This window comes from Aulonocara sp. 'chitande type north' Nkhata Bay, linkage group LG13, assembly GCF_057382095.1.
Source record: "Aulonocara sp. 'chitande type north' Nkhata Bay isolate Kocher_YH1m ecotype deep benthic linkage group LG13, A_spYH_male_GT1.1, whole genome shotgun sequence".
Taxonomy (NCBI): domain Eukaryota; kingdom Metazoa; phylum Chordata; class Actinopteri; order Cichliformes; family Cichlidae; genus Aulonocara; species Aulonocara sp. 'chitande type north' Nkhata Bay.
This window is the reverse complement of record NC_141356.1, coordinates 6,542,793-6,566,792: the sequence shown is the minus strand read 5'-3', so window position 1 is coordinate 6,566,792 and position 24,000 is coordinate 6,542,793. Positions and strand designations below refer to the sequence as shown.

The 24,000-nt window shown below is 40.0% G+C and overlaps 1 protein-coding gene and 1 long non-coding RNA gene across 3 annotated transcripts in view; both read left to right on the top strand.

The window, feature by feature from the left end:
- Positions 1-8,428, top strand: part of hs3st1l1 (heparan sulfate (glucosamine) 3-O-sulfotransferase 1-like1) — a 28,254-nt gene extending 19,826 nt beyond the window's left edge. The window contains exon 2 of the mRNA XM_086258394.1: positions 6,673-8,428. Coding sequence (XP_086114520.1) covers positions 6,839-7,771 — 933 coding nt within the window. The 5' untranslated portion in view covers positions 6,673-6,838 and the 3' untranslated portion in view covers positions 7,772-8,428. The remainder of the gene's footprint in view (positions 1-6,672) is intronic.
- An 11,601-nt stretch (positions 8,429-20,029) lies between these two features.
- On the top strand, positions 20,030-23,621 carry LOC147315538 (uncharacterized). 2 transcript variants are annotated; one of them, XR_015124360.1, is made up of 5 exons: positions 20,030-20,317; positions 20,766-20,801; positions 21,175-21,327; positions 21,689-21,776; positions 22,358-23,621. It is a non-coding gene; the product is annotated as an uncharacterized LOC147315538 (long non-coding RNA). The 2 variants fall into 2 exon arrangements; XR_015124359.1 differs by lacking the exon at positions 20,030-20,317 and having other exon boundaries at positions 20,523-20,801.
- The last annotated feature ends 379 nt before the right edge of the window (positions 23,622-24,000 follow it).

Here is a 24,000-nt window from a genome sequence, read left to right as displayed (position 1 = left end):
ATGTGCTACGTGACCGCTAGCGACACAGCTATGTTAGCATAATATAAACAAGCTAACTTTTTTTCCCACTTGATAAAAGTTACCGTGAGTGTTCTCGGTGGTCAGGAACAAATGTAATCGCATGGCAGGATGCTGTAAACGGACCAAACTTCAGCCAGGAGAACAACTGAGATAATCCATCCACAATACGAGGTTAGTCATTCATATACTGCTGCATGGGCTGGGCTGTAGTTACATCCTAAGGTTTTAAAAACTGAGCTTAAATAAATGATTAGCGGTAATAAAAGCCGAGGGAGGGCAACAGTGATCGCTGACTGTTTTAGGAGCTTTTTGAGATCAAATAGAAGAAAATACATAACATTAAACATGTTAACAACACAAATGCCATATTAAACGCAGACTACTTTAGACCCGGAAGTAGGATTTGTCGCGTCATCACTGAACAACCGGATAGCTTTAAAACGTGCATTTTTTATGAACTGAATACATTACACTTAAGTTTGAAACACTGTTGAATCAGGCAGTTGCCCTGCATCAACACTAAACCAGGCAGAAACCCTGTGAGTTCACTCAGAAAACAAGTCAAGGCTGGCACAGAAATCAGAGAGAAAAAGGGTTTATAAAACACCTACATAGGCTGGCATGGGAAAAATAATGAGAGCACCGTGTGCTCTTTGTTCCTGAATGTGAAGAGAGACTGAAGAAAAGGTAAAAAAAAAAAAGAACCAAAGAGTACTTTTGTAATCTGATTTACAGAGCTTAATTTTCCCTCTGAGAATACAGAGCTGATATGTTTTACCAGAAGGAAAAAGAAACAAAAAAGCTTTAATTTGGTTTCATGTGTCCAAAGTACATCCTTTCACAAGCATTGGGGCTTGTAAACATGCATTTCTACCAAACACCAGTCAGGCTTTTTTATGTTTGTCTTTCAAAAAGTGTACTCTTCCAGGGTCTTATTTCATCGAAACCACTTTCATTATGAAAGGGATGCATGCAACGAGCAGACACAATCACGAAGGTTAGCTTAGTGTTTCAAACTCTCCTACTGTTCAGTGTAGGGTTAGTTTTCGAGGGAAGGTTGGTCACAGCCCAAATGGACATTAGATTTTCTCATTATATCAGCAGCTGTGGCTACAGGAGTAAAGGCTTGGAGAGGGTGTTGAAGTCTTTCCTTGACCATGATCAGTGAAAGTTTCTTTCTTCTTTTTTCTTGTGTTGATCCTTTGGAACACAGGAAGTGCTCAGTTCTTATGATATAACTTAGAGATACTTTACCAGCAGGTGGCCCCAAAGGAGAGGATTACTCCGATGCTTTTGCCACTGCCAAATGTCACTTTGATAGGTACATCTAGCCCAAATTAATGCATATATGTTATATGTAAAGCAGTGCTGCAACAAATCCTCCTTTTTGAAAGCTTCTGTTGAAACTGTCATAATCACCACAAACTGTCTTCTCAGAAAGACCTCATGAAAACAGATTCATCATCCTCTTCTTCTTCTATTCGAGTTATTGAATGAGCTGTGGAAAAGAGCACATATGACAACAATCGCCCAATACTAACAGCTCCGTGTGAACACGCCTCCACATTAACCTTGGATAATGCCAACATCACAATAGGCTCAAACTCTCTCTCCTAGTCAGGGGTTAAATGCCTTGCGTAGGGCACATCTGTTGGTTTTCTAATGAGAAGAAAGCATTGCTCTTCCCCGATTATATTTTCTTTACCAGCCTGGAGATTAAAAGTGGCAACACTGTGTTCTCAAGCTACCCCACAGCCTTCTTCTCTTATACTCACCAGTTAACAGCTGTAATATACTGTAAACAGAGGGGGAATACTCACTCATTATTTGTTCACATCATGATGAAGCTAGCTTTGAACAGGGATTGGAATGCTTCACAGGACTCAAGGTGTCCCTTCAAAACCCTTTTGCATGCTGATGCAGCACAGGGTTGGAAGTTAAGGATTTTACATCTGAGAAACTAAACGTGTGAGTTTCTTAAAGCTCTGCTGGCTTTCATGCCATCTGTTTATACTGCATCTATGTAGTTTAGGTTAAGAAAGAAAGAAAAGCTCTGTCTTTGTCCTCGGTACGTAGCTGAAGCCTGAAGTTGTTGCAATAGAAATTAATCAAGTGAGCCAGGAATCCCACTGCGAACCAAAATGCATCCATAATTTAAAATCAGTCCTGCATGTGGGAGTGAAGTTTCAGAGTTCCAGTTTTGATGTGGGTGGGTGGGAAAAAATATATTGTAGTGGTTTCTGAAGGCCTACTGGAGAGGATGGGCGAGGAAAGGAAGTGGGAAAGTGCAAAACAAAAACAGAGTGAAAGTGCATGTGTTTCTGTGTCCAAAGTGACTGGACGGACGGGTCAGAGCCTCTCACACGGGATCGTCTAACAACGCTGGACAACAGCGAAGTGGAGATGCAAGAGTGTGGGATGGAATGAAGTCAAATAAACAAGCGGTAGATAAGAGCAACGGCAGATTCTTATGCTTAGATCAAACAAGTAAAACAATCTGTGTGTGTTTATGTTTACTTGTGGTGCTAAATGATTTAAAATGTGTGACCACACAAGAAAAATGGATAGTAATATTGATTAATTTTGACTTCCTCACTTGAATCCGTTTAATAGCAAAAGCCACCCTTTGTAATCAAGCTTTATTGCAGTAATAATTATTTTGTACTAACGTCTCTAATGAGCAGCCGTTAAAAAAACAAAGCACCCTGTGCAATACCTGCTGCCTGCCACAGTTAATGGCAGGGGGGCCTGTTGAATATGAATGAGGCTTTTTTTTTTCGCTGTAGATGTATAGAGGCGGCTGTTTGGGATAATTAGTGGGAACCTGGCTTCCCGTGGTGCCTGGAACCTGTGGAGCCCTCCTCTTAGCCTGGTGGGATATAATGAATAGTGCAGAACTGTTGGCGAAGCTGTCTGCTCAGGTGGTACGCTGCACTTTTGCTCCGGTGCCAGAATAGTTTTAAAGTCTGGATAATGGTCAGCGAAGGGCGAGTGTGGTGCAGAGTTTTAGATTTTTGTTATCTCAGCAACTGTGCCTCCGACTTTACCGAGTTCAATTTCCATACCCACTTATACATAATCAGGGTCAAAAAGAGGATGGAGAATATCCCAGTGTGCGGGGCAGGGAGACATCTTCAGCACGAGTGGACACTCACAGAGCTAATGCATGTAAAACTAATTCAGTAAAAGTGTGGTCGTTGCTTCCCGTCCAAAGCTGCCCCCCACCCCCACCCCAATCTAATTAAAAAAGTCTCACCATTTTGAAAGAGAGGGAGGGATTGACTCTAATTCATGAGGTATTAATGGTTCATATTAGTAATGCACTGATACTGCGATACCTTAATTCTGGCTATCTGGGAATATTAAGTATTAAATGTTACTTTTTTCTTTTCTGGAAATTTATTATGCCTCATTGCCACTGGGATCGTTCTTATGTATGGTATCATCAGGTTAAGAAGTAGCGCTGCAGTGCTAAAGGATTAAAGATGGTCACGTCATGGCTTAGGTCAGAATGGTGCCAGTGTCTATTTAGCACAGCAAATCAGGATATGTCTGGTTCAAGATGAAAAATGCAAACAACAGAACAGGTTTAAAAGCATTTCCACCGCCTTGGCATTCATGGCCTTGCGGCACTGTTATGCCTTTAGAGTGCCTGAAGAAAGGTAGCCAGAGGAAAACATTAAAACCCTACACTGAAAAAAATTGGATTTTTCACCCTCAATAAAAATGAAGCAGTGAGTTTGAGTAAAATGCAACTAAAATGTAAAAGATGAAACATTTATTTTTGTTGTGGCAGATGGTTGCCCATCCCTGATCCTCTCATGGAGGTTTTTTCCTGTTGAAAGGGAGTTTTTCCTTCCCACTGTCATCAAGTACTTGCTCATAGGGGGTCATGTGGTTGCTGGGGTGTATTTTTATTCCAGTTATTGTAGGGTCTTTACCTTACAAAATAAAGCACCTTGGGGTGACTGTGCATTTGAGCATATTCTGTTCAGTTTAACATTTTACATTATAGAACAAAGTTACAAAAAATCTATATGCAATTAAATTATTTAAAGTCAGCAATTTAGGCAGAATTTGTTTTTTGAGTGTTCAAGCAAAAATGTGTCCAGTTCTACAATCTGAATCTCGGTTCTGATGCTGTGAAGCAGCAATGAGACACCAAACAGATGCTATATCCTGCACACAAAACTCAGTGTGGCCATAGTTATCCCCTGCCAGCCTGTGCGGTATAACCTTCCACTGGTTCCTGCAGTCTTCAGCGGATATATTCTTGGTTAAGTGGTCTGCCAGATATTGTGGTTGCCATGTGCCGATTGAAAAGCTGGAAAGATACACATCAAGTGCAGAATAAAGCAATAAGGCCCGGTGGAATGCGAAACAATGGCTCCTTCCAGGTGGTGCTGTACTGTGAGAGGTGTGGGGGGAATTGGATGAGACAGAAAGCTCGTCTGGCTGCCTGGCTGTTAGCATTGGACTTGGCAGCTCTCTGCCAGGGAAACGCTGACAGGCAGGCGAGGCTGTCACAGCACATAAGTGCCTCCTCGCACCATCCCCGCTCCTGTAGGGCAGGTCAGCTCTCCCGCGTTCAGAACACAGGCCCAGTCCCACACTCAGACCACAGATCATAATGTGTAACTGGGGAGGGGGAGGCATGTGTCACAGGCTTTATATGGTTGAAAGACTCTGTAAGGTGAGAGAAAGCCACTGGTGACACCGCAGAAATGTGCTCTGCGCGTTGGTAGTTACACTCTTCACTTAATTAAGAGACGGCTTCTGTGATTAAATTGTGCTGAAGGCTGAGCATTTCTGCAAGCAGAGGATTAATGATAACAGTTGGCCCGCTAAAAACAACTCAAGTGCGCAGATTTAGATCGTCTATGCGCGCCTCACAAATCTATGATCCCCTCACAATGTGTTGACAGTTTCTATGCAAAGATTACACTTTCATACTTTCATCAGTCCGGAATGAGCATGTCCCACAAACTTATCTTAAATTATTGTAATGGCTGATCATTCTGGAGTCAAGCTGATTGTTGTTTCACACTGCTGGCTTGGTGCATAAATTAGGTAGGGAAGGGACTTTTTTCAGCCTTTCGTTAAACATAAAATAAATTACTGAGTGTGTGATTTTCTCTAAAAAAAAAATATATATATATATATATGTATATGTATATACATATATATATATATATATATACATACATATACATATACATACATATATATATATATATATATATACATTGGTGGTGGGGGTGGGGGGCTTGGAAGGAAAAGATTGCTGAGAAAAATAACTGCCGAAACAGGCAGCCTCCCTGCTGTTATCAAAGAAATGAAAGATCAAATTTATTTTAAAAAATATCCTTTCCTCCTTGAAAACCCCAATAGATGTAATTACAGTAAATGGCATCTACAGACTGTGAGCCAGGAATTCAGCGTCTTAGTTGGGAGGGAAATTATCCCCAGTGTGCTGAAACGTGCAAAAGGTGACGAAGTTACTTCCACAGAAACACCCAGTTTTTAAATTGCATTTGAAAGAAACCCATTTGTGGTCTACATTATGAGGGACGAGGTAGGGAAAAAATTGTCTACAGTAGGCATTTGAAATAATGTGTGTGTGTGTGTGTGTGCAGCCATGTGTTCCCAGGATGGGAATATGTGTGCTTGTTTGGATTGCCTTACCGTGACCTTTGCTGTTGAATCTGGATGTTTGCATAGCCCATCCCTGTTGTTTTGACTAGCACAGAGTAAGCAGCAGCTCTCTCGGCTGCCTTTCCTCGTGAAAAATATCTGAAGACTTTTGCCATTTCAATTAATTCCATGGCGTTAAATATATACATATATGTATACATTTATTGCTACAGAGATGTTTTTTTCCCTTTTTTCATGCTGAAGTTGAGGCGCACCATTTGACTAGTGCTTGTTGAAGGCAAGAAAAACAAAGCGAATATTAAAATATTTAAAAGGCCTTATAGAAAGGATCAAAAGTTAAAAAAGACGAGGCAGCGACATTCAATTTTCCCATGCTTTTGAAGGGCTCCTCGGCAAGATTATAAGTCAAACCTAACACCCTAAATCCTTCTCCTTGTTGTTTGCTGGATTTCACTGCTCTGGTATCGATCTTTCTCAGCTCGTATAGAAAATCAAAGCCACCTAGAGTGGGAACTCATCTGATTTCCGGCAATAAATTTGTCTTTACAGTCTCTTGGTTTCAGCGCTGTGGGTAGGTGCGTATTGATACAGGTGTGGATTTTGACCTGCTGAAGGAAGACAAAGAACTCTGGTCTCATCTTTTGGCCTTCAGACTCAATTGCATATTTCAGACACATTTTCTGATGAGCTGTCTGGCTAAATGTTTTTCGCACCGAGAAATTACAGTATCAATTGAAAGTGACTTTATAGAGTGAGAAGAGAAAGCAGATGGGAAGAGGGAGAATTAAAAGAGACTCAAAGAAAGATGAATTGAGATTATCCTTTTGAGATCATACACTTATAACAGACACGGATTGTATTTATGGCTGGATTGCTTTTTCATGGGAATGAGAAAGGTGCCATTTCAGTATAATACAGACATTCATTCTTCATTATATGCCTGAAACCTAAAAGCCCTTTCTCCTCTCTCTTTTTTTTCTTTGTTCTTCCCTGCAGATGTGCCGCAGACTGATTCGTCCTCCGTCTCCAGTTCATATTCAATGGCAGACAAAGACTGCATTTCTTAGCACCACTGAGTTCGGAAAGTCAGCTTTGGTCCACAGCTAAGCCACAGCCTTCTTTCTTACTGACTCTTTGCAAGTCTCCACTTCAGTCCATCACCATGGCCTGTTTTCTGACATCGGCCTTTCTCCTGGTTCTTCAGACATACGCTGCCCCACCTGAGGCAGGATTTGGGATTACACTGGACACCGTGGACCTTGACACCGGCCTACTAGCGAATGTCTCTGGAGATGTAACCACATCTCCACCCCCGGGAACAAGCAAACGAGCCCCACATAGTATTATTATTGGGGTACGCAAAGGTGGCACAAGAGCGCTGTTGGAGATGCTGGACATACACCCTGAAGTGGCTGCCGCCGCCACCGAGGTGCACTTCTTTGACTGGGATGAGAACTACGCCAAGGGCTTTGAGTGGTACCGTGAGTTAATGCCCTACTCTTACCCACACCAGATCACAATAGAGAAAACTCCAGGCTATTTCACTTCAGCCCTTGCACCCGAACGTATCTGTGCCATGAACTCTTCCATTAAGCTGCTGCTGATCTTGCGAGACCCAGCTGAGCGGGTCATCTCCGACTACACCCAGGTGTACTTTAACCGGCTGGAGAACCACAAGCCGGTTCAGGCCATTGAAAACCTGCTAGTGCGCAACGGAGCGCTGAATATGAGGTACAAGGCCATTCAGAGGAGCCTGTACGACGTCCACATGCGCAACTGGCTGCGCCACTTTCCCTTAGAACAGATACACATAGTAGACGGTGACGCTCTGATCCGTGATCCCCTCCCAGAGCTTCAGAGGGTGGAGCGCTTCCTTAACTTGCCACCCAGGATAGTATCCACCAACTTCTACTTCAATCAGACCAAAGGGTTTTACTGCATCCGCAGTGATGGCCGAGAGCGCTGTCTGCACGAGTCTAAGGGACGACCTCATCCTGCTGTTAACAGCACTGTGCTCCAGCAGCTCCGCTCCTACCTTCAAGAACACAACCGCACCTTCTTCAGGCTGGTGAAGCGCACCTTCGACTGGCAATAAAAACCCCAGTTTGCATTCTTAACAGAGCCACTATCTTGTCTGTGACGAGGATAAAACATTTTAAAAAATGCGGGAGGCTATGAAGCACTTTAAGGACGTTTAAAAACTTTTGAATAGCCTCTTAATAACTACTGTTGTAATCTCTGGTTTCAGCAGAGGAGTTCTATATTTACACGATAACGGCAAAAAATGTGAAAAACTGTAACTACAGGCGTAAGATTAAAAAGAAGAACCTTCAAGCTTAATAAGTCATTCTCTCTGTGCTGGAAATGTTAAGTGGTGAAATTTCAGTGAAAACAAGTTTATGAAACTGATGAAGTTTTTTTCCCCCTCTCCTTTGATATTCTTGTTCTTGATAATAAATTGTTCTGCTTTGAAATGTACAAAAAATGGCATGTTCTCCGTTTCATTCTGACCATCGTATAGTATAGCCCCTCAGCCTTCTAACCTGTGATATTTAGAGAGTATGCTAAGATAGGCAAAGGCATTAGATAAGCCTTTGATTTGCTGTGGTGGAAGGTAGACATTAATGCAAGGAAATGGGTACCCCGGAGCAGCGCTTTAGTAGTACAAGAATCACTAATAGCTCTGGACATTGAATGCAGCCTGTGCCTGCAGCTAAATAAGTCGGATCTTCATAGTCAGCAAGCTAAAATCCACAGAGCTTCTGTTGCGTTTTGCCGCTGTTCAACAATTTGCTCAGGTGTAAAGTGTAGTCATTAAATTATATGCCTAACAGTGCTGTAAATCTTTTACGAAGGATACTGTATCCATTGCGGATCCTTTTCCTATTTTCTCCCTTTCCTGAATCATGCACATCATGCGGTCTTCCAAGAAACAGCTTGTCGTCCTATGCACAACAGACAGACACGGGTCATGTTTCTTTCATTGATTGGGCTTTAAACAGCAGCCAAAGCTACAGCTCCGCCGGGATCTGATATTCATGTGATCTCCTTGCTCTGTCTGCTGGAATAAGCACTACAACTCTCCCGAGGCAAACAAGTCATTGATGCTATGCTGGATCTATATCCAGAACGGAGCAGGGGTGGGGGTGTGAAGCTGTGGGCTATATAGAAATATGCTGAATATTTATATTAGTAGTGTAGTTCGTGGGCCATCTGGGGTTTTAAATTATAATTAGGCAGGAAAATTCTGTGTATAGCCAAGTTTGGTTTGATGACAAAGTGCTAAATAAAAATCAGCCCTAGCTCATCTCGCTCAGGGACTTTTCTCGCTTCTGCTCGCCAGGGGGCACTTGGACCCCAGAGTAACTGACGGAGGACCCGGTGGAAGGAAATGTGTCTGGACATGATCTCTTTAGGATCTAGTCTCTCGGCACACACGCAGGTGACAGTCACCCCGTGACCCTGGCCGACGCCTGTCTGCTTGGGTATGTATCACCCAGCCGCTCATCTGAGAGATAACGAACTGTCCTACAGCACAAGCAGCCTGGCACACACAAACACAAGCGCGCGCATAAGCAATCATTCCCAAGGTGTTACACTGGCGCAGCGCAGTGTTTCCATTAGACAGGTGGGCAAGAAGGACAAAAGGGCATGCTTTGCTCGCAATGTGAGTGCATACTGAACAAAGTCCTTTTATACCCTTTATTTGTTTGAGGCAAAGTTTACTTAGTGTGCTTGCTGGGAGCTGCATAGTGCATCTGTAGCTGTCAAATTCTCAGACCCCGAAGCAGAGGAGGTTGTTTAAGGAAAAGATTTTCTTTTTTTTCATGTTTTTTCAACAAATGTAAAAATGTGACTCTTACATCGAGTCCTGTAAGAATGAGCTTACAATATTTTTAAGCTGTGAGTGCACATTTTTTGTGTAGGAGAATCCAGTTTTCATCTTGTCTTGGTTATATCATGGGGCGTGTAGATGTTAGGAAAATTAGAAAATAGTACTGACGTGTCAAATTTATCATTTTTGATCATTCTTACTGTAGAAATGGTAGAAACCACCACTGACCTGCTAGCATTCATTATGTTAACCTTGAACAGAATATATTATCCTTGAGCCCTTTACCACTGGCTTGAGTATGATGATTACCTGGTACTCATCTTTGTGCAGCATATTAACCACATAAAATATGATCACAGGCAAAATTATACCCCAAAAAGGTGTATGGAGCACTCGGCTTCAGCCATGTTGGTTTTTTGAAAGCAAATATGGTAAGTGAGATGAAAATTTTAGATAAGTAAATATACATATGTATATAAATGAACAACATAAACACGAATAAGCTCTACTATATGTGTTATAAGAAACCGGCAACTCATTAAATGCTTACATGCTGAAAGTTAAACTAAAGCTAAGCTAAAAACTCAAACAAGCTGTGGAAACACATTTTACTTAACTAAAATAAAAATAAAAATTTGACTAACGGTTAAAAGAACATATACTCTCAAAGACAAATACTCTCTATATAATAATAACATGAACATAGAAAACTATAATAACTGTTACTGAGGTATTAAATCATGTTAAGAGCATGATACTTGTGTCACAGCCAATCGGATGCTAGTATTTTAGCATGAAAATATTTCCTAATTAGCACTAAACACAAACTACAGCTGAGAATTTGAAAAGCTCAAAGTTTGAAACGAGCGTTGCAGTAGATAAAAGGTTAGCCAATCATGAAAGCTGCAGCAGCTCACTCTGAGGGAAATTAAACATCTGTGCCAAATGTCAGGGTGAGCTATGCTAAGAAATTTACCTTTAACAAGCTGCGATGCAACTCTTGGTTTTTATCAGCTAAACCGAAGTCGGCATTATCTTTGTGGCTCTAACCCACGCTGACAGGGGCGTCAGCGCGGCAACCATCTGGATGCAAAGTCCACCACTTAAATCTGAAGCCTGAAACAATTGAGCTGGAGCTCTGTTATTAAAAACGGCACTGTGCTGTGGAGCAAGTAATCGCCTCGATGAGCCACTTCGAGCATTACCTTTTCTGTTATACAGAAACACACAGGTTTTTTGGCGGACGCCGACATAGTGCAAGTCATTTAAAACTCTGACACTAACAAGTTTCTTTAAGTAATGGCTACTATTGAGTGAGTCACTTATCACTGCATGTCTTTGATATCTGCCAACCTCGGGCGTAATTAAAGGTTTGAGGGTTGGTCTGGGGCAATCTGCTGTAGATGTTTTGGCTGGTCTTGTCATCCTAGAAGCCTCTAATGATCTGTCTGGGATTGTGATTGATGAAGCACTTAGCATCAAATCAAAGCACAAGGAACGTTTGTAGCTTGCTAAGCTGTTTGCAAACTAGCAGCCGCTGTATTTGCTTGATAAAAGTCTATTACAGAGGTGTCCTTGATGTGAATTAATGACCTCCATGTTTACATTAGAAGCAGAACCTAATGCACATTAGGAGTTGATTGACATGGCTCAGCAGATATGCACAAGCTACAAACAGCATGGGTCAGTAAATCTGGCTGCAGCTCAGTAACAAGCAGAGTTGGTTTCTTCTTTTTTTTAACTTTTGAACACTGTGCCATTTGAAGTATCTCTAGAAATAATTAAATGCACACTGAATGGTTTACAGTCTTAATGATATTACAGCGTTCTTATAGGACTTCAAAAATAACCCCGCTGCCAGTTGAATGAGCTCCATTGCTCTTATTTCCCTATTAAATTTACAGCTCTTTCCCACAGCTGTGCGCATAGGTGTGACCATCTGGATGATCCCTCTGAAATCTTATCACAGCGAAGCTATTTCGAAAACATCAAGGTACGGAGCTCTTTCGCAGGATGAAAGAAACCCTCTACTATATTCAACTGTTCATGCAAAGACATAACCCAACATCAAAAAAAGGTGTTTTCACTCCTATATTGCTGGCTCAAATGCAAAAAGCCTGTGGGGAATGACAAACACTGTGCATCCAACATTGCCGTACATAAAATCAACCCACTAAAGCCTTTTTACATCTTCTTAGATCAGGAAAAGAACAATGAACATAAATCTAATGAGATCAGGGAGCCAGCATGTTTCCCAAAATACCGCAAACACAAAAGGCTCAGAAACAGAAGAACTGTGCAGAAAATGCATTTTTTCACACATATTTTAAAGGTTTCTTGTGTTTTTTATCCCCATAAATCCCCCCCCCCCCCCCCCCCACACACACACACACACACCTTGTGATTACTTATTCATTTGTTTGTTGATTTGTTTTTCATTGCCTCGGGTGCAGAGGGCATGTGTTTGATGTGCTCCCATGGCAGTCTTTACTAAAGGGGAAGGAAGGTTTCTGCTGCATACAGGTCAAAGGGAGGAGAAGGAGACATGTCTGCTTATTTGCAGCTGGATTTTAAAAGCCTCTGTTTAATCCTTTGAGGCGATAGAATGAAAAGGATACTAAAAAAAAAAAACAACTTAAGTGTGTTCAGGTCTAAGAGTGCACATCGCATTGTAAATACTGCCAGTGCAAGCGCGTGAGGTGGCAAGAGAAGCACACATGCCAAGTCCGCACACACCGATGTTCCTTCCAGTGTTGTGAAAGTTGACCTCTTCCTGGTTTGGAGGAGACAGATGAGTCACTGGTGCAATGTTTCACTGTTACTCTTGACTGGCATCCTTTTGCACCAGATTTTTTCCAGCTTTGCCATTAAAACAGTCTCTGTTCATGTGAATCAGGTCCCATACACCCTCAACATAGTTAAACATACTCAGGTAGCTTACTAGTTAGTTACACCAATAGCTTTAGGTTATGGAGTCAGATATAAACAGATATTTCTGTCGCATTGATGTACGACAGAAAGTGATCGGTACAACTAACCCACTGTGGCATCAAATTAAAATTCTGTTCAATGTGTAGGCTGACATATAACGACAACAGATCTGCATCATTATATTCCTGCGAGAAAAGAAGACTTCTGCCAGCACTGCTAACCTGCCAGAACAGTGTCTCCTTACTCTTTGAGCCCTGGTAGCGTTCCTGCTACATTTATGTAACATTACATTTCTAAGAGTATCCCTACCTTCTTCCATATATTATTGCTGGAGGTACCGTTCGTACTTGTTGCTGCAGCTAATAGCAACACATCTGCAAGCATAAAGAAGAAGCAGTGTGAAGTGTTATGAGTTTGTGTCCTTTTTGCATAGGCATTTGTCTACACAAAGAGGTATGCAACAATGCAAACACGCTGGGTACTTGGAGGACTACAGCTTGATGTGGACGGCTATGCGTAGGTTGAATGTTGATTGTTCGAAAAGTGAGCTGGTGTCGTGACACAAAGTAACACTCATAAAAAGTGATTTCCAATGTTTATGTGTTTTCTTTGGCAATATCTTTGCTAATATCGATAAATAAGCAGTACTCAACAGGATTTTAGATAAAGGGGTTTTATCTCAAATCAAGAGATGCCCTGTTTCTCAAGTATTTTGGTCTTTTTGGCCACTTATCTTGATAAAACTGTAGTTAACACGTTTTACCTGGATAAACAAAGGAGATATAAGTCATGACTTGATATCACTCATTAGAGATATGTTCAAATTCAGGCAATCTTGTAACTACTACTAGAAATCTCTTTTTGGCACAACACCGTAACATAGAAGAGAGCAACAGCAAAGCTTACCATTAACGGGAGAAGCACAAAGAAATATCAGTGATTTAAAAGAAGAAAGTAACAAAAATACTGCATGGCAACAACAGTCTTTTCCGATGGCTGGAGCACAAGCAAGAGTTGCCCATAAACCAGCTATTTGTGAGACTGCCCCCTGGTGACCGCTAACAGCTACAACATCTAGACGATGGTCTGCAAAGCCGTCCGTGGGACCTTCACAGAGCCATGAGTTAGAATTTATTATTAGAATATTGTATGAGCTATATTAGTTTTGTCTCTGTATACATAATAAACCAGTTTAATCTAGAAAAAGCCCAAGTATGTTTCACTAATGTTTTATTTTCTCAGTATTTAAATTTGCTAATGCCAGTAATGACAAATGAGATTAAAAAAACAAAAACAGGAAATGGAGCAACAGAGTGATAAACAGGTAGGAATCTTTCCCAACTGCATGTAACATATCAACTGTGACCGAGTCGTGTCACATGTCTAGTTTTTAGCATTTTTAGCATCCAAAGTATTTTATGCTAAATTCATTCAATTTGATACCTAACTGGCCTCTTTAGTCTAGCGATGGGTGTTGCAGTATGCATTATAGCCTATAGCCATGCAGGATGGACACAAAAATAAAGCTGTAATATAAACATAAAGTTATTTTATCATTCAGGAGAAGTAAGTATTATATAGAGAGATAGAGTAGAAAAAACTCCATAAAGCTGTAAACAAACTCCCTTAACATTGTATTTTCAGTTTTCTAGCTAACTTAATAAGACAGAGTCTCTTTTAGTGTCACTTCACACTCAGCGCTCCGTTTCTCCATACGTCTGACTGCTGATGCAGCGTATAGACTGTGCGTCTGTTCTTGAGGCTCCAGTCACTTTCCTCCCTCAGCCTCTTTTATCCCTCAATCCTCCCCAGAAGCTCTTGTCTATTCAAATCAAGGGCTGGCGGAACAGTGCCAGAAGGCATTTCACTCTGGAATATGACATCTACTCTCCTTTGGGTGTGCAGTAGAACCCCGAGTCCCCGCTCTGATTCCGCCGCAGCCAAACAACAACAACAGTTGGAGTGCAAAGGCACGGCAGCGAGCATCACATTTCACTGCTGGCTCACAGCACCCGGGGCCCGCAGGAGCCAAGTGTCACACAATTGCTATTTCTAGCCATCCTGCTTTAGTGAGCAAGAGGGACCCACTAAAACAGCAAGGTCTCCCGAGTTCCCTTGAAGTCTGTCAGTCTTTTTTTTTTTGACTCCCTTTTTTTGGTCAGCTGGGATTCCAGCTAACGTTAGATGCTCAGCGCCTCTCTCGTTCATTCATCTTCTTCCTCTGTTCTTTTGGTTGCCTGGCTGTGGCACTTCAGGGGGGAAGGTGACATTTTGACTCTGCTAATTTTTCAATGTCGCACCTCATCACTGTCTGAGTCTTATTGTTTCAAGCTCTCCTTGAGCCCCCTTAAAGGGTGTGCGAGAGTATTATTTTTAGAACATTAATTTGTGTTGTACAAATTAAGTATGCTTCGCAAGTGACTCGGGCACCTTCCTATTGCTAATTCATATCAAAGAAGCCCCTGTGTGGTGCTCCATTTGCAGGCGAGTGCAGAGATGTGAAGATAAAGAGTGTTCAAAGGCATAGCACAGACTTGAGAGGAAACCATATAAAGTGAACAGCCTACCCCTTGGGGCGGTTGCTAATCCAGCAGCCTTGTGGCAGCTCAAACAGGTAAATAAGCCAAATGGAAGGAGAGGGAAGCTAAAAGGATATAATCAACCTTATTTTCACTACTTGAGAATGATTCCCAAAATTATTTTTATTTATAAAGCTGGCATCAAACCTAGCAGCACTTGCTAAACATCTGAGGGACACAGAGGTGCAACGCTTTCAGCTAATTTATCATTAGTGTGTTTCCATTATGATACTTTTGTTCTACCGGTTAATCTGGCTGCATTTAAAAAAGAAAAAAAACATATAAACAATTCAAAATGACATGTAACTCCAGCATAATTAAAGCAATAAACGGTCATTCAAATGTAGTTTGAAGTTTCTACTTAATGGAACCTCCAGCAGGCACAATACTTAGCCTTCTCTTATCAGACAACACCACAAAGTGGAGCTACAGCAGGGACGAAACTTCCGTCGCTCCTCTGCGGCTGGGGCACATTTATGATATTCAAAATTGCTGTTCATTTTGGCGACTGGTGTGAAATCTTCTCTTCCTGCTGTGCAATATAAAACTGTCTCCTCGAAAGCAGCGAGCGAGTGATCTACAGACGGTTGGATTGGCAAACGTTTGAGCTTTCGCCTCTCGGGTGCCTTTGGCGTCACTCGGTATCAGAGCAGCCACATACTGCGTCCAGTTAGCTGGTGCTGGTCGGATTTCTGGCTTGTTAGAATTTTGAACATTTGTTTTTCTTTGTTTGTTTTTTTATCTGCTGATTCTTTTTGGTGACACCAAACTAACAGAAAAGCTGCTATTGTTTTGTTTCTTATGCATCTTTTAAAAACTGGCTGAAATCAAATTAAATACATCAGAAAATACGCTTTAGTGTAGCATTGTTTGGTATGAGCAAGAAGTTACACTGGCAAATGGTTCATTTTAGATTAAGAGAAAAACTTCAAGTTAAGAAGCTAAACTTTTTAGCCTTGTTTCTAATATGTAGCCGCTTTATTAGAAAAAAAAAATACATTTGTGGTCAGTCAAAGATACTTTTTGAGGAAAAATAAATCTTTTATGTAGTCACAACATTTTTTTTATGTATCTTTCATATTAATTTAGAAGATAAACATATAGTGGATACATATTAAGATATATTTAAAACCGTATTTCAAACCAGTAGTCTCTGCCATACACAGTCATGTGAAAACAAAAGTTTTCATAAGATTTATACAGATCACGTGAAAAACTAAATACACCCTTACAATTTCCATACATATTAAGAGGGTAAGTAGCAGCCAATCACTGCTAATCAAATGCACTTGGTTGATTAATCATCAACAAGTGTAAACACTTTTAAAAAAGCGTTTGCAGTTTGCTGGTCTGGAGCATTCCTGTGTTACATAATCTCCTGGTTTTCCCAGGAGTCATCCCGGCAAATTCACCCCTGAAATCAGACTGCAATGCTCAGAGAACCTGCAGAAAACCTGCATCTCACTCTGCAGGCCTCAGCTAGCACGTTAAAGTTTATGACAGCATGATTAGAAAACAAGTATGGCTTTTTTTTGGACAACAGAAAGCCTCTTAAAAGAAAATGTCAGCAAAGCTCAGGTTTCCACAGTTGAATATGAACAAGACAAGACTTCTGGAGGAATGTCATGTGGACAGACGACACCAAAGCAAAGATGTCTGGCCCTGGTGCACAGTGCCATTTTCGGTGAAAACCAAACACAGCATATCAGCATAAACACCTCATACTATTTGTCAAGCGCAGACATGGAGGGGAGATGATTTAGGCTGGGTGCAGCCACAGGACCCCGGCACCCTGCATGTGCATATATTTGTATACCAAAATATTCTAGAGATAAATGTTGGGTCATTCGGTCATGGTAACAGCAAAACAATCCAAAGCACGGCAGTAAATCTGCAAAGGAATGGCTGAAAAAGAGAAGAATCAAGAATGCTTAAGAGAGCTGTACAAAAATGAATGCCCACAAACACCAATGCACTGAGGTCACACTGTAAAGCAATGGGCCAAATTCCTCCACAACCACGTGAGACACTGATAAAGTCATTTAGAAAACGATTACATGAAGTTATTGCAAGGATGGCATAGAGTCCCATGGAAACACGTGACTTTATGTTGTTGTTGTCCTTGTGGTATAATAAAGTAGTGATCCGGCCTGGACCCGGTAAGTGAAAACCTTAGTGTGGACGTTCAAACAAATCAGTGATTGGTTGATTACCGTTCCAAATGATGGTCCTCGTACAGGTTCTCACTAGGACTTAATAACAATAGCTTGAAATAATTTACTCCACATACACCCTAGAGGGTGTTTTCATTTCAGTCAGATGCATTATTCAGTTTGACCTCCCCTGACAGAAAGCGAGGGGTTGCCATTATCATGCATATAACCATGTTGTTCATTTATGCTCCTCTGAACATACCTCATTGATTCAGAAATTGGGAGCATTTTGCACACGCATACACAAAGGGTTTTAATGAGTTTCCAACCACAGCCAATAAGAGAAGTATATATATGTGTGTGTGAGTGGTAGTTTGGAACGGAGGCGTGTAGCTGGTCAACTTGAACACAGCCTTGTTAAAAAGTCAATTAAAGAGAAACAAAAAGGAAACGAGGAGAAAGAATTGTTTCTCCTCGCAGGTGTTTTTCGATCACAAGGCGTCGAGCAGTCTTAGCGAATGGGAAGCGAGGATTATTTATAGGCAAAGCTCGGCTCTCTGTGAAGGGAAAGAAGTCTGAGTCCAAGATTATGACCTTCTTTTCTGTGGAATTCGACATAAAACCCAATTTTTGCAACGTGCAATTTCACACTTACTCTCCAGTCTTCTCCAGTCATCATAAGAAGAAAAAAAAGTTTGTCTTGAGATTCCTAAACTGTGACAGGTTTTTACAATGAATGGCTGTGGAGATAATCGAAAACAAACACACACTTTAGATGATAAAGCTGTGTATACTACACTTTAAATTCAATCGACCAGAAGCATCCACAGACACTTTCAGGGACAGAGCTGCTAGTAAAAAGGGCAGCTTGAACAGAGCGCTCATAAATCTGTCAAGTGTTCACCTCAGTTGGTAGATGCAAGTGATCTGTGAGGGGAAAAGGACTTTTTATTTTTTATTTTTTTGTCCATTGTGTATTCTTCTAAATTATAATTCTAACTGTAAAGCTATCATTTATAAAGTATTTGGCAATATATTGGATGGGCTGGCCATATTTGTCTCTGTGAACATCCTGTGCAGTAAGTGGTAAATAGTGCAAAATATCCACGTCCCTTGTGACTGCACAAAAGTGAATTCATCCCAACTCTGCTACTATTTCCTGCTGCTGTCTCCACTGCCTCTTCTTTCATCCTCAGTCCTCCCAGAGTTGGGCGCTGACATGTCGATAGAGCAGAAAAAGAGAAGCAGCTAACAGTCAGCTGTAATTGCTGGTCTGTGGATGTCCACAGGGAGACAGCTTCTCTTTAAGGGCACAGAGGGCACCGGCGAGCCCCTTTTATTTATCACACCACTGCTCAGCGCCCAGTCCTCAGTGACCACTGCTAAATTATTCTGCTTTGAAGTTGTGATTAGATGAGTCAGTCTCTGGCTTCAAATCCACTGTTAACCCGATTGTAATTAAATAGGCCATAAACAACTGTCATTAAAAAGCACGCTCTAACCTTAAAAGCCACATATATGTCTGGATTTGAACTTTTATGAAGACAACCAAGGTCATCTCAGGACGCGTTTTACAAGAATGCATCACTTACAATCCGTTCAACAGAAAGTAGCCAAAGGTTACTCGAAATTCACTAAATCTTGCGAGATGATATCGTACTCAGCACATTCATACAGTTTATTTGTTATTGTAGTAGGAGCAGAAGTAATGAAAGAAATGTTGCCCGTAACAATAAATGTTTGACAGCACTCACTTATGAGCCATTTTAAAGCTATTACTCTGGATTCACGATGCTTCATTTGTCTCATGCACATGTTTTATTAAACATGCAGGTGAATTAATGAGATTCTTATTTTTTGAATTCAGATAAAAATAAGATGGAATAGAATACTAATGCTAATAAAGAATTATAAACTGTGATTTCTTTTTTCTTTTTTGGAAGCTCTTTTATTGCTATGTCAGCTGCCAAACGTTCAACTAAATATGCGGCTCACATCCTGGGAATTAGACGGAGAAAGATGTTTGCAGTGGGAAAGCACAACCAAAAATAAAGGTGATTTTCATTGATCGAAATTATGAATGACTATCCTCTGGAAAACAAGCTGTAAAAACTGTTATGCCTTTTTCCTATCAAAGTTAATCAGGTGACTCGGCTTGTCTGATTCTAGAAACAGAGCACAGCCTGTGCGGACATCTGTCCACATTTAGGTGTTTGCAAGCACTTCACATTAAAAAGGTTTGTTACTTGGTGGTTTATTTTGCCTGTTTGTTCCTACCGTGCATTATGCCCAAACTGCTTTTCACATGTGTGTGTTTTTAATAAATCGATCACGTAAAAGCACTCTAATGGAGAAAACAAAAATTAGTTATTTTCCTATCTGGATGCTCTCTCCAAAGATCACCTTGGCTCACAGTAATTCAGATATGTTGCCTTTTCTAAATAGAGGAGAGGATTTTCACCAGAATTTTTATAATTAGAAAGGCTTTTTGGCATTGGGGAGCTGTGCAATTAATAAATATGAGATAATCGATGAACTATAATTACAATCTCAGATTTTGGCCCACAATTTGAAATAATTAAACAGGATAAGCATTAACCTGAACCTTGGTGGAAAATAACTTGAAAAAGGTTAATGGGAAAAGGTTGAGAATGAGTCTTGAAGAAGAGATATGCAAATTTGAGGTGAAATACTGAAAAAAGATAATAGAGAGCGACTTTAATGAAATTAGTGGATTGTAGAGCTTCTAAATCTAAGCTGCCAACTTTTCCTCTGGAGTTTTTTACTCATTCCATGGACAGGTTTGATTAAATACTTGGACAGCACAGAAACCTATATTTTCAAGTATTATACACTGAAAAAAAGGGACTGGCCATCTCTTGGATTTATGTAAGCATCTTGCATGTATTTAACACAATTGCCTCATGTTTTAAAGATAAATGTAACTATATAGTGTAAAAACTACATGATATGCAGAAAGGGTGTATTAAATTGTTCATATCATGTTCAGGTGAAGTAAGTCAATAAGATAGCAACGTTAAATCTCGTGAAACCACGCGTGATTTCATCTCGCGGGCTTTGGATCGTGGTTTAAAAAATGCATCCATCTCAGTCAAGTCGAGCAGCCAACTCTACGTTTTTTGGTATGTCTTGATTTTTTGAATTAATATTTACCATATTTCAGCCAAATGTAGTTAAACGTCTAAAGTGCCGCCATGTAACATGCTAAAAAAGAGCCGTTAGCTTATTTGCTGTTTTATCTGTTATCAAGGAATTGGCGCTTTTTCATTTGAATTTGTCTTTGGCACAAGAGCCGTAATATCACATTAAACCTAATTATGAGGCACTCATAACATAATTTGGTTTTCTGTGTGAATAGATTTGTCAACTGACTCTTCAGTTACATTGTGTATTTACTGCACCGTGGTGTTAGTGAGATTTTGGACATTGAACAGCTTTAGCTAATATCATCAGCGGTATTATGCTAGCTTACATCCCTACCCCTCCTGCCCTCACCTGCTGTCCTTTTCTTTTTGTTTTTGTTTTTGTTGATGCACATTGAGAGACCACATCTATTCTGCATTTCACCAGGAGTCAGCTGATGGATTGTGGGTTCAAGGTGTTATGGTAAGAAAGTATATTCTATTTTCGCTTAAGGTTTCTGTAACTTAATTATAATAGGTTTTTTATAATTATTAGGTGCATGCATACTCAAATAGACCACCCTATTAATACAACTGAGAAATCCAAAATCTGCCATAGGTTTAACTTATACCTGTATGTATTGTCAGAAAGGTGATTACTGGACTCACATTAATGCACACTTGAACTAAAATGAGGTTGTAACTTGTGGGTTCTTGGGTTGCAAATCAGAAATAAACATCTTTGGATTTTTTTAATCCCATAAGATCTGGAAACACCGTTTTTATTCAACAAAACATTACTGATTAACCAAGCACAGTGCCTGCTGTTATTTCAAAATAATTTTATGTCATTTCAGATAAAATGCAGCATTCCAGTGCATCCCAACCATGCCTTTACAGTCAAGGTTTCTGACGGAGCTGAGTTTCTCTCTGACAGTCTGCTGAAAGTGTTTGCAAAGTGATCGGGGGAACAGGGCACAAAGCTAAAGGATGTAGCTGCCATGATGACAGTAAGAACTTTAAAATTCTTTAACTACAAAGTGTATATGTATTGCATTAGGTCAGTAAAAGATTTTTATGCTGCATCCATTGAAACAGTCAACTATTACCTGTGAGTACTGATTCCACCGAAAGGATGCCATAATTTTCGTCATGCATTTACTGGCCCACTGAGAAAAATTGATCTTTTTAAAAAAATTAATGTTCTGGAAACTATATATCCATAAAGTTGATGTCAAACAGGAACTTTTGATATTGCTTTGTAGATGCTGGTGTTGCATGTTGACTGGTTTAAGTTTTGGTCTGGGATCATTTTCTTCTGTGCTACTGAAAAGTTCACAAATCTCTGTTTTCTTTGTTATAATACTTTAGGATGACATTAATGCTCAAAGGGAGTCTCATCAAAGTGCTCCGCATCTGTGTGAAAGACAATTGCAACATCTTGGTGCAGGAGTTCATGGTGAGTGTTTTATGAGTAGATTGTGGCTTTGCAACATTTAAAAATGCATTTAGTTATCCACTTGATCCTCATTGGACCAGTTAGGACCAGTAGTCCTCTTTAATAATTTGAAGTTCACATGAGGCCTGGTAGTGAACTCAGCCGCCGGCCCTTGAGGCCCCACCCCTGTATTAGGGGTCACATCAGTGTGAAAAAACTTTAAATTTGTCATTCTAGTGAACAAAGGAAAATCCCACCAATATTTACATTAGCTTTTGTTTGGAAAAAAAAAAGACCAACAGCTAACCAAATTGTGGGGCTGAAAGTCTAAATTCTAACATCTTCTGAGTGACAAAACCTGGATTTCTGATGGGCCGGTGTCTTTCTAAGAAAAACTAATGTAAAGCATTTGAAATTATGTTTTTCACCCTCTCTTAGAAACTCTGTTAGACCATGAATGGCAGCATGGCAGGCCACTCTTTGGCTATAGCTATTTACTATGTTGCTTGCATTGGTTTAAATTACTCTAACATTAGAACTGGTAGATTCAAAAGAGATGAGTTTAAAAAGGAATCTTAAAGAAATGTTTTGTGTTTAACCAGGACTTGACTGAGGCCACTGCACAGATTGAGAAAACCACAATGAACATCTGTCTCCAGAGGATGCACCAGGCAATGACTTTTCTGACGTTGGCATCATCATCGAGGTTATAGTAGTTCTTCAAGATCTGGATAACGTGACCTTTGCAGTAGCCATGCTGTTTGGACCTTTTTTATTCCTTCAATATGAGTTACCCATCACAACTCTGCTACACTTTTGAGGTGATTCAAAGGGTGGTAATGGAGTTGGAAGCAACTCAGCTCTCAAGAAAAGCTCACAACTAAGACAAAACTGCTCCTGCAACGAAGCTCACTGTTATGCATGTGAGGTGACCAGCTCTAGGTGAGAAGACATTTAAATCTCACACTTGTTCTGCTGCATTTTTGAAGCTCAATTCCAGGAACAGATCGCAGGGTTCATTTTTATATACACTGCAACTGCCATGAGGACGAGCCGTTTTTTTGTTGTTGTTGTTGTTTGTTTTTCTCTGTCTGTTTGGCAGCATTTTTAAATTTCTCTTTGTATTTTTTCTTTCTTTTACTAGTGAAGAGATGTAGCATGAACAGTTATGCAGTCTAAATATCCCATATGGGCCGTGTGAAATGGTATTTTCAGTTTCATTCAGTTGAAGTAAAGAACGTTGAATATTTCTAAGTGTGCTGTTTTGAACCAAGATGTCACAGTATGATCAGTGCCGTAATTTTTGACAGTCACTGTATCAATGTTATTTTTGCATCTCTTGAATAAAGGTTTTGACCTGCAAGTGCTAATTTCTTTAGTTATTGGGGTAAAATGGGTAATGTTAATAGGAAGGTGTTTGCCAATTCAGTAACCTAATTTAATGTTAATGGAAACTAACATTACCTCAAATTGTTTAGTTATAATTGTTGTTTAACTGAATCTTGATGTCAGAGGCCTTAAATAGAATGTTTTGTATTGTTCTTTCCCAACATTTTTCAAAAGAAACAGTCTAATTTCTTTGCTGTGATTGATTCCAGAGAACACGGAAGAACTGACATTATTTAACTGTTGATTTATATAGATTCAGTAGTGGAGTAATGTCAGTTTAATTCTTTACCTACTGTCAATGCAGTGAAATTAGACATTTTGTTTTGAAAGGTTACTGGTGGATGCCAGCAACCATCTTGGAAGAGAACAATACAATCTGTTATAAGGCCTCCATTTGAAAATTGTGTATTTGATACTAGAATATAATAGCAAAATGTAATTTGAAGATAACATGTAGTATTTAAGTGACCAAGTAGTATTGGGTAAAAGTTACTGAATGGTGTTGGGATAAAGTGAGAAAATTGTGAAGGATTAAAATATTTCAAGAGCTCAAATTACTTCATCAAAACATGTTTAAGTCACATTTTATCAACACAAATTGCACAGGTTTATTGAACATGAATAAATTGTGTTAATTTAACTCAATTGTTTAAGTTGCTGCCAAAGCAAAACATCTGTGTGCAACAAATGTCCACCATTGAATTAAGTAAATCCAACAACATATTTTTTTCAGTGTACCATGAATTAACTGAATTATGTTCTAACAGCACTTTTCCTGATTGGTTTTGCTTCAGTTAAAAGTCCTCTAATTATTTTATGTAATCAAAACATGATTTTAGTTATTATATTTAAGGAT